The 11,292-nt window shown below is 37.6% G+C and overlaps 1 protein-coding gene across 1 annotated transcript in view; it reads left to right on the top strand.

Annotated features, from left to right (window-relative positions):
• Positions 1-2,680, top strand: part of LOC107655782 (suppressor of tumorigenicity 7 protein-like) — a 14,310-nt gene extending 11,630 nt beyond the window's left edge. Inside the window, exon 16 of the mRNA XM_016443363.1 lies at positions 2,503-2,680. Within this exon, the coding sequence (XP_016298849.1) occupies positions 2,503-2,598 (96 nt within the window). The 3' untranslated portion in view covers positions 2,599-2,680. The remainder of the gene's footprint in view (positions 1-2,502) is intronic.
• The last annotated feature ends 8,612 nt before the right edge of the window (positions 2,681-11,292 follow it).

Raw genomic sequence — 11,292 nt, 5'->3', positions numbered from 1 at the left:
TTTATTTTTAATATTATTCAATATTTTATTTGTGTGTATATATATATATATATATATATATATATTAGATGCACAATACTTCGCACAATAACTTATTTACAGAAGAAAAATTAAGGAGCAGAAGTGAAGCAAAGCAAGCCTTTAAATTCTTCGTACGACAACATTTAGCCCTTCCAAAGGGCAGGATGCACAATTCATGGCGGTGCGTTCTTCTCTTATTGTTGTTTACATTAATTTGGGTGAATTAATAGCGAGTGATTGATTTCAGAACAAGTTTGAGTTGTTGCACTAGACGCAACGGAAGGGCCTTGCCTCCGACTTGCATTCAGAGTCACTCTTTTCCCGTTAATACTCCCTCGCTTGTTCCTCGCTTGTGTTACGCTTTGTTCCTCGTCCACTCCAAACATCTTGTTCTCCTTGGGGAACAATGCCCTAATTTGTAAGTGCAATAAACTCCTGAATGTGAGGACATGCAGCCTCACTGGCCTTTATCTTTTTATCAGCCTAGTTTGTCATGTTACTACATGTATTTATGTTAGCACTATCTATTTCCTGGATCTACGTTAAAGTGGATGATACCTCTCCAGCCTCTGCTCTGCCCAGTTTTCCTGCCTCTCCGACGCACAGCCCCAGGCTTCCTTTCCCATATTCCGTCATAAACATCTGTTCATCTGTGAAATGTATCGCTTCATAAACACATTTGAGGCTTGTTTATGGTGGATTGAACTGTAGAGGTTTCAGTGTTTTTCAAAGGGACGGTTTCACGGCAGCTTTATAGTCCTGAAGTTGGTTGCCATCCAGAGTTTTTTTCCCTCCTTGTTTGTGTCTGTCAGGACCTCCATGTAGTATCCCAGAGGGACAAACTCTATCATACTTATGTCTAGCACTTCAGGCACTTTAAAGGCAACTTTCTGTCAGCTTGTGGCTCAGCCACTCTGGGGTGCATTTCTCAAAAGCATCATTTGCTAACTATGGTCGCAAGTTCCATTGAACTCTATTGGTAATGACGGACTTGCGACCATAGTTGCTTTTGGGGAACGCACCCCTGGATAGTCCATGAATGAGGTAGACAACACAAGACACGCAAGAGCAAAAACACTGCTTTCCTATTTAGTTTCTTCAGGTTGAACAAGCGTTTCTCATAGTTTTCCTCATGTCAACATCAGCTCACAGTGGCCATGGTCATACTTCAGTTTAGGGCTGAAATTCATAGTAATGTCATTTCACAAAACAGTTGTTTGGTAAAAAGGTTGTTTACTGTACTACAGCATTAAACTACTGTACAGTCACTACCAGCGACTGGAATTTAAACCTCAAATATTTAAATATTTTAGTTAATATTCAATATGAATAATTATTAATTATAAAAAAAAAATTCAGGTTTGTTTTTTCTTATCATTTATCTTTATAAATCCTAAATATAAAGATATAATTATAAATGTAAATCATAATTTATACTTATAACTCTAAAAATACAGACATAAATCTTAATATATAAATGAAAATCATGAATATATAGATGTAAATCTGGATATATGCAGTTATAGGTCTAAATATCTAAATATATAAATGTAAATCTGAAAATAACAATTGTCCCTAAACTAAAGTGCTACCATATATATATATATATATATATATATATATATATATATATATATAACTCTGAATAAATAAATGTAAATCTTGAATATGTAAACGTTAATCCTGAAAATGTTGTATTTTCTTATATTTATCTCTCTCTCTCTCTATATATATTTTCACCAAGGCTCTTCTCCCCCGATAGCTCAGTTTGGCCGGACGGCCAGCTCTAGGAAGGGTTCTGGTCGTCCCAAACGTCTTCCATTTAAGGATTATGGAGGCCACTGTGCTCTTAGGAACCTTAAGTGCAGCAGAAATTTTTTTTGTAACCTTGGCCAGATCTGTGCCTTGCCACAATTCTGTCTCTGAGCTCTTCAGGCAGTTCCTTTGACCTCATGATTCTCATTTGCTCTGACATGCACTGTGAGCTGTAAGGTCTTATATAGACAGGTGTGTGGCTTTCCTAATCAAGTCCAATCAGTATAATCAAACACAGCTGGACTCAAATGAAGGTGTAGAACCATCTCAAGGATGATCAGAAGAAATGGACAGCACCTGAGTTAAATATATGAGTGTCACAGCAAAGGGTCTGAATACTTAGGACCATGTGATATTTCAGTTTTTCTTTTTTAATAAATCTGCAAAAATGTCAACGATTCTGTGTTTTTCTGTCAATATGGGGTGCTGTGTGTACATTAATGAGGAAAAAAAATTAACTTAAATGATTTTAGCAAATGGCTGCAATATAACAAAGAGTGAAAAATTGAAGGGGGTCTGAATACTTTCCGTACCCACTGTGTATATATATATATAATCTGTTTCTTAAATGTCTTGCATGAAATCTTTAAGAAGTGTGTGGTTATTAGTTATTAGGTCAGATCCATCTGACTGTTTTCTCTCTCTCTTTTCTTTCTCTCTCTGCAGTTCTTCAGCACCCTCTTTGCACCACTGGGCTTTTTTGCAGACAAGATGGAGAGTTTTATGCCCTCCTGCCTGTGGCATCAACTTGCAAACGTCTGACGTACACACACAACTCACACATACTTGAACTTGAAAACACTACTGTACTTGTAACATGTAAGGTGCCCGTTAGCCGCCTGTACTGACAATAAAAATGTTTTGGCTCTTTGATGTACCTTTGCTTCTCTTTTCCTACAGTATTTAATGCCGTCTAACATGGTTGAGTAGAACAGCAGCGTTGACTAAATGCCTGTTTCTCAACCTCTATGCCGTGACTGCCTCTAATCCTGCTTAAATATGCCTGCTATGGCCGCAGGGCAGGTTGCCACGGTGATATAGTGCTGGTGCAATCACTGAAGAAAAAGACTGGCCTTGTATACCCTGAAGATTCGGCAGTAAATCATGTGTCTGTTTTTAGAAGACCTCACTAAACAAAAGTTCAGATCCACAGCATGAGGGTGAGTTGGTTACACAGATGAAACGATATGTTCACACAATACTATAACAGTCATTATCATCATTCTTACAGAATGAAGGCTTGAAGAGATTGTAATTAAGCATTTTACATTAGAAAAGACTGCACTGCGGTTGTGGTCTTGAATGTCAATCAGTTTATCAGGGACAGATCTGGATGACATTTTTTAAAGGGGTCATATGATGTTGCTAAAAAGAACATTATTTTGTGTATTTGGTGTAATGAAATGTGTTTTTGCAGTTTAAGGTTCAAAAAACACATTATTTTCCACATACTGTACATTATTGTTTCTCCTCTATGCCCCGCCTTTGTGAAATACGTCGATTTTTACGAAGCTCATCGGTCAGGTCGGCGCCAATGGCCTCGTGGGCAGCGCGCCGACATGTAGCGCCTTTGCGCTTCGGGCGTCCCGAGTTCGAGTCCCGGCTCGTGGACCTTTCCCGATCCCACCCCCCTCTCTCTCTCACCCACTTCGATTCCTGTCGACCTACTGTCCTATCTAAATAAAAGGCATAAAACGCCAAAAATAAATCTAAAAAAAAAAAAAAAAGCTCATCGGTCTGAAAAAGTGAGGTGTGCTCTGATTGGCCAGCCATTTGGGCGGCGTTATGCAAATCTTCCCACATCGTGACGTAGACATGTGGGGGCGTGTTAGAACGAGCCGTTTTATGAGGGTGTGGTTGACTCTTAACTTTTATAAAGAATATCTCTTTGGATTTGAGACTTTAGTCTTTGCAACTTTACAGATCTTCTTTATGCACCAAGAGCTTGTAACACTGGAAAGGAAAGGAAAATTTGAAATCGCATCATATGACCCCTTTAAGGCCAGTTCATACAAAGGACGATAACTAAAGTTTCAATAATCATTATGTTCACACCACAACTATAACGATAATGGCATAGAGGAACCATATAATTGGAAACACTTTTAGAACGATTTTTACCAGCTGATGAATTATAAAAACAATGCCAGCCAAACAGAATCCATCCTGCTTTAAAGAGCTCGAGCATTTAAAGCAGCAGACTACAAAATTTCAGCATGCACTTATAATAAACACAGAACATTATGGTGCGTTAAAGTGGACGCTAATGTAGTTATCGTTATAATTCTCTTTATAGTCATGGTTTTTGGTTTGAATGGGAGATGGTTGATGAAATCATATAAAATATGGTTGCACGTTCACATAATTGTCAGGCAGAAAAGGACCTATCAGGATGTTTCACCACAATATTGAATGCTAAATGAATGCAATTTCTATTGAGTGGGACCCGAGTCATTATGCTGTTCAGGGGGCCCAGAAACTGTAACTATGCCCCTGATTGTAAAAAAAAAAAAAAAAAAAAAAGTAATTCTGTTTTATTTATATAGCATCTTTCTAAAATGCAAGAGTGTTTTACAGAGATAAATAGTCATATTTTAATTTAACAACTATCTTTTATGCAGGAATCATATTATTTGCGTTCTAAAACGTTTTCTTTCAGTTGTTGTGGCGACTATGCAGGTAGGTTTTTTGGCGGGCTTTTAGAAATGACGTTTTCACGGAGGAGGCAAATGTATGGTGCACGCGGGAGGTCAGGTCAGTACAAAACATTTAAATAAATACCCTCTTAGCCTATATATAATTTATAAACGCAAGGCGCTGCCATGTCTCATCATATCCACCTTTTTTTTTAACGTAATAGCGGACGCGGTCATTTTTAACTCGACTGTCAAGGTTTCCGGTGTCTGCCGCTTCCAGTTATGTCAGCTGTTTATTTTGTCGTTTGACTACTACAGTTTCTCAGTGTGTTTTTTTTTTTAGATGTAAATGATAATCCAGACCACTGCTGAAGTAGCACAGTTATCATGCTATATTTGAACCGTAATCACCATAGACATTTAAGGGACAGAAGAGTGTGAGGAATATTTATGAGTGCTTGGGTAGCCTGTTTTTTCCATGTTATGTGCCACTTTGAGTTTTGTAAATAGTGTCTTTTCAGATTGGTTTTTAACTTTTTTTCTTCTGTATATGTAGATACTTTAAATAGTAAACATCACTAAGTGGGTTTTACTAACCTGTAAATAAACACACTTCTCCTTTAGTTCCTGTCCTGGTGTGAGCGCTACCACCTCTAATGTGGGGACATAGTCTTCTAACTGGGATTCATCAATTTCGTTATTAATATTCACAATCACAATTTGGAATGGAATACTAGCATAATCCTTACTGCGTATTGTGCAGTATACACTAAAAATTGCATACTGTTGTTTAAAATTAGTATGAAGCAATGCATATTATGCAGGGCTAAACATTCTGTTGTCATTCGACATGTTTTATTCAGCAAATGACAAATAATCATGCTAAAAACAGTTATTTTGTATTACAATACTGTTCAAAAATTGGGGTTCGGTAAGATTTTTAAATGTTTTTAAAAGATGTCTTATGTTCACCAAGACTGGGTTCATTTGATCAAAAAATAGAGTAAAACTGTAATATTGTGAAATATTGCATTTTTATATTTTAAAATATAATCTATTCATGTGATGGCAAAGCTGAATTTCAGCAGCCATTACTTAAGTTCATGATCCTTCAGAAATCATTCTGCTGATGCAGATGATATAATATGCTCAAGAAAAATGTCTTATTGTTATCAATGTTGAAAACAGTTCTGCTGCAAAATAACAAGAATAGAAATACATCTAATGCTTTTTTTGTTTAACATTATACATGTCTTTACTGTTCCTTTTGATGAATGTAATGTGTCCTATGTGAATACAAAAACTTGCTGACCTCAAACTTTTGAATAGTAGTGTATGTGTAAACACTTTTGGCAATCCAATGAAAAAACTGAATCAAGATAGATTGCAAAATGTGTGGCATATACTTCTAGATCAGTCGTCTCATTGGAAGTGGAAACTTATACCGCACATTATGGCAATCAGTGGCCAGTATCACAATTAGTTCAGTCAAAACTATACCATACTTTACCATCTACAAAGTTTCTTAAAGTCATATGTGTCATTGCCTAAGATGGCTGCTAAAGTTACACAGTATTGTTCAAAATTCCTTCCCAGGCTTTGCTCCAGTCAGTGTCTTTAAAGCACAGCTATTCCTGTCGACAAATTTGGAATGGACATGGATGTTAGCTACATATGAGACGAATGCATAGTGTCTGATCATCAGAGGTCCCGCTACCACCTGCTTTCTTTGGCAGTTGTCCATTCAACGGTCAGACGGGGTCATGCAGGGTCTGTATAAGGCTCCATAAGATGCTGAATGTAGAGTATAAAGAGCCAAAAGACTGGTGATAGTGTTTATCCAGTGTTTATAATGTTTCTTCAGTGGTATATGGGTCGAATTGAGGGGGAGGGGTGTGGGGGATGGCATCCCCCTTGTTGAAAAAAATGGCAAAAAGCATCATCTCTGGAAATTATGTAAATGAAATGTTAAAATTCTCTACGTATGATAATTTATGAACTAAATCAATCAGAACTCAATACGAGCTGCACACAAGCTCAAGTGAGTTTTCGTCAGTTTTTGTGCAACATGGTTCAAGCGCGCCTTTTGACGTTCTTTAAAATAAGACAACACAAGGTATGCTATTTTCTTGATTAGAGTTTAAAGTTGTTTCCCTGACATAACATTATTGTGCTGAATGTGTGACTGTGAGGTACAGAGAAATGATACTTGAGAGCCTTGAGAGTCCAAAAGCATTTACTGCATGATGAAGCCTATTAGATTGCAGTTAGAATGCCCGTATAACTCAAGTAATGAACGAAAAAAATAAATCTCTGTATCTGTGTATATTAGTTTTTATTTTTTATATTTATCACACCAGCACGTGTGTGTGATCGCAAATGTGCTATTAATTTTAAACAACAGTGCAGAGCAACACTGTGGTGTTTGAATGAATCTGTTTTTGAGCGAATTGAGTGAGCTAATGATGATCCATTCATACAGGTAGTCACTTGCTTCGTTTCTAATTGAATCAGCCATTTTGAATGAATCAAATTAATCATTTATTAAAACGGGGACTTGCTGCCACCTACTGGTGGTTTTAGTGTCATATTTAGCACAAAAACACATTCAGCAAAATATAATTTAATTTGACAAAAATCCCCCCCGTTTCAGTCCCCAGAAGGAAAACAGCTTATAAATCATAGTTAATTTAATAAAGCTCGATTTTTATTAAACAAAAATGTGTTTAAAAAATTAGACAAATTTTGTAATCTGTGGGAATCCCACCCACCAAAAAAATACTTGACCACACCATCCCCCCTGAAATTTTTTTTCAGTTCGACCACTGGGTATATTTACAAACAAATGCTGCTTAAAGAGGTTAATGACCCGGGAAAACAAATCGGCTAATGCCTGTGAAGGATGAGGACATGTTTCGCTTGATACCATCACAGGCCCTGACAGAGCGGGTGCCTTACAGCTGGATTAAATACATTTAACTGGCACTCTCCAAGGGTCTGGATTTGTTCAGGTTGGCAGTTTATTGCAGGCTTAAGCTACTGAGTGTAACAAAATCTAGTGGCAACAAGCAAATAGTGTTTGCAGCAAATACTGTCCCATGAGATCCTATGCAAGTCTCTGCTGTATTAAATTAAAGCTGTGTCTGTATTACAGTGTATCATGGCTATTTTGCATTGCCTTAGATCTTACTAAGGGGTCGTTACACCGCTTTCAACTAAACTTTGTATGAGTTTTGGCCGTTCATTTACACGACTGCATTTGGGGACCTGAAAACACAAACTTTTGAAAACGAATTTCAAAGTGTACGGTTTTGAAAACGGTACCGTTATCGTCTCTGTGTAAACTACAAAAATGTGAATTTGTGAAAACACTGACAACATGCACGTACGCATTACACGTTCAGTCTATAGGCATGTGTGAGTACACAAAGAATGCGAATGTGTGCAGGCGTGTAGTGTTTCTTTACAAAGTGACATCACTAACTATTGGCCTGTCATGCAGAATACTGCGTTTTGTATGTTGGGCAAGTTACTTCCAAAATGTTGTACATTATATATTACTAGTTACTGTCTTTTGAAAGTAATTAGTTACATTACAATATTACTGTCTCTGAATTGTAATGCGTTACACTACTTTTGAGTTACTTTTGACTTACTTTCACCAAAATATCCACATAAGTATTATAAAATGCCAAAATGTAGTTTATTGCTGCTCATTCTACACCCAGTGGAGGGTAATGTGGTAGGTCTATATAGCATAAAATTATAAAATCATATTTAGATGCCGGTATGTAGGTCTACATTAATGTTACGTTGTAGTTTAGGTTAAACACGGATAAGCAGAAACCGCATTATTACATTCATAAATAACACCGGTAAATAAAGCAAAATGTTATAATGTACAAACAATAATACCTAGCCTATAGGCAATTTTTAACGGTTTCAGAAGAAAACAAGAATGAAAAATATAAGTTGCTAAACAAGCCAAAACGAATTAGGCTAATCAGTGGCGGCGCTAGGGCGGGGCTTGACGGGGCCCATCAGAAACTTGCTTAGCCCAGGCACAGCCCCCCCAAGGATTTCCCAATGATGTTCCCTTATTTTTGGTGTCACTTTCATTAACATTGAAAAATAAACATTAAAAAAAATTGCCTAATATGTGGCCTATAAACGATTGATATTATGGAGGAGGGGTCAAGCAACACAAGCAAGCAACGCGCAAACTGTGCGCAAGCGTTATGCTGGTGAAGTTGACCCAAAGTTGGGTTGAAACAACCCAGCATTTGTTAGAGTGTAGGCATATGATGGTATATAACTGTCTTAAATTATTCCCTTAATATTTCCCTTGTGGCCCGTATAGTGAAAAACATGAGAAGAAACGTATTTACGCGTTAAACAGGTTGTTTTTGAAAAGCTGTGCACGAAAAAAAGTTGCTCATCTGTGCACGAAATAAAGCTGCTCTTAATTTTCATTGATGACTGCAGTGTTAATAATTTTAATTATAGGCCTATAATTCAATTGTATAAATTAAAAGACCTGTTTAAAAAAACTTTTAAACAACATTTTCAATGAGGAGTAGCCTAAGCTAATAGCCTAAATTTTAATTATCCTTACAGCGCGCCATACGGTAATGCGCTATGAAATTATTGCGCCGCAGTAATTTCATGGCATTTAATAATAAATGTAACCAAATAATAATAATAGGCCTAATAATAAGAAGAATGTAACAGGCCTACATTACTTGGAAATGCTAAATCCTCTTAATATTGCCAATTTTTGATGCTTTGTTTTGACAATATCTCTGGCTATCATCGACACATGATACGACGCATCTCAGCACGGCCACTGTGTGGAAATAGTTGTATGAATTGTCGGCACTTTCTTTATCTACTGTAAAAAATTGTTAGAATTTACCATGTTTTCCTGCCAGTTGGCATTGAGAGTGACTGACATTTGATGGTCAGAAAAAAATACTAAATAGATAAAAATAAAATTTAAAAAATCCCTACTTTCTCTCTTTTCTATGTGCGTTCATAAATTGTATTAATTTGTAAGTATCATATTTGGCAGTTGGCATTAGAAGTTATATTACTAATAACAGTGGCATATGAGAAGTTTAATACCACCGAAAAAAAGTGTTTCCAGGTTTTACTCGTGCTATTTCTCCATGTTGAGAGTTTGGTGTCGCACATATTGCTAAGCATTCTTATCATTTTCTCCGATAAACTGAAAATAACAGGAGTGTGTCCATCTCACAAATGTAGAATCCGTCTCTGAAGTCATCTCAACCATCTAATTCCAGCAACAGGAAATAGACAAACTATTTTACCCGCGGGATTTTTTCTCTGGTGCTGTTTTGCAGTGTTGGTAAATTCACCAGTTAATTTAGAGTTAAAATATGTTCTTGTAACTTGCGTTACTGAGATTGTAACGAGTAATAATAGATATTAAGACTTCAGTTACCAACTTCGGCACCGATATAAGAAGCGGTTTTCATTCGCACTACTCTTCGTTCCGGATGAATATTCCGGAGCATCTACGCCAGCGGCCTATTGCTACTCCGCAAGAAACGTCGGCGAAGACGTGGTAAACGTGGAGGCATCGCTATTCAACTAAAAGCTGGAATGGTTACTTCTACCTGCTGTCTTGCACGGAGTGTGTGGGATGTACCTCTTCGCCGCCGTTGAATTCGGCCTATTGTCCCCAGCTCAGTCGATTCGCCTACATTCTGTCTGCTTCCACGGATTTGCCAGGACGGAGTGCACATTCAGTTTCTGCGCCCGCTAAACAGGGGATCTCAAACAGAAAGCGATCCACCGCCGCTCAGGATGGCATTACTCAATGTGCGGTCTCTGGTAAATAAGACTTTCATTTTACATGACTTCTTTATTTCGCGGAGCTTGGATTTTCTGTTTATGACCGAAACATGGACAAAAGAGGGGGACTTAAGTCCTTTCTCCGAACTTGTTCCTCAAAACTGCTCTTTTTTAAACTCTTCGCGATCCTCTGGTCGTGGGGGAGGTTTGGCCGTTGTTTTTAAAAACTTTTACCACGGCCGCATTATTCCGTCTGATGTTTATAAGAGTTTTGAGGCTCAAATGTCTTTAATGGACTTGGCAAATCCAGTTCTGTGTGTTGTTATTTATCGACCCCCTCAGTTTAATAACGCTTTTTTGAGTGAATTTGCAGATTTTTTGGGGAATGTTGTAACTATCTACGATCAAATTTTATTGCTTGGTGATTTTAATATTCACATCTGTTGTCCCGGTAAGCCGCTATCTAAGGATTTCTGTAATCTTATGGATTCCTTTAGTTTTTCTCAATGGGTGCAAAGTCCCACGCATATTCATGGTCACACTTTGGACCTGGTATTCTCCCATGGTTTTTACATTACGGACATGGAGATCGGAGACTCAGGCTTCTCTGATCATAAATTTCTGACTTTCACCACTGCCCTCCCTCGTCGATCAAGTACTACATCTGCTCAGGCCCGCTGGGTTCGCTACTTTTCCCCTACAGCCTGCGAGGATTTTGCTACTGCTTATAAGGCAGCCGATGAATTGTCAGCTACAAATTGGTCTGTAGAAAGCTTTGACGCTAATACATATTTTAATCGTTTTAATAGCACCTGCTTGAATATTGTCAACAACATTGCTCCTTTGAAGATCAAGCGTTCCATCAAAAAATCTGCTCCTTGGTTCAATGACTCTATTCGCTCACTCCGACGAAACTGCAGACAAGCAGAACGCAAATGGCGTAAGGACAGGTTGCAGGTGTCCTATGACATTTTAAGGGAGTCCCTTTCTATTTTTCAGAAAG

This window comes from Sinocyclocheilus anshuiensis, unplaced genomic scaffold (assembly GCF_001515605.1).
Source record: "Sinocyclocheilus anshuiensis isolate Anshui unplaced genomic scaffold, SAMN03320099.WGS_v1.1 scaffold1575, whole genome shotgun sequence".
Lineage (NCBI taxonomy): Eukaryota > Metazoa > Chordata > Actinopteri > Cypriniformes > Cyprinidae > Sinocyclocheilus > Sinocyclocheilus anshuiensis.
Note: the sequence above shows the minus strand (reverse complement) of the source record. Positions and strands in the feature narration are given on the sequence as shown.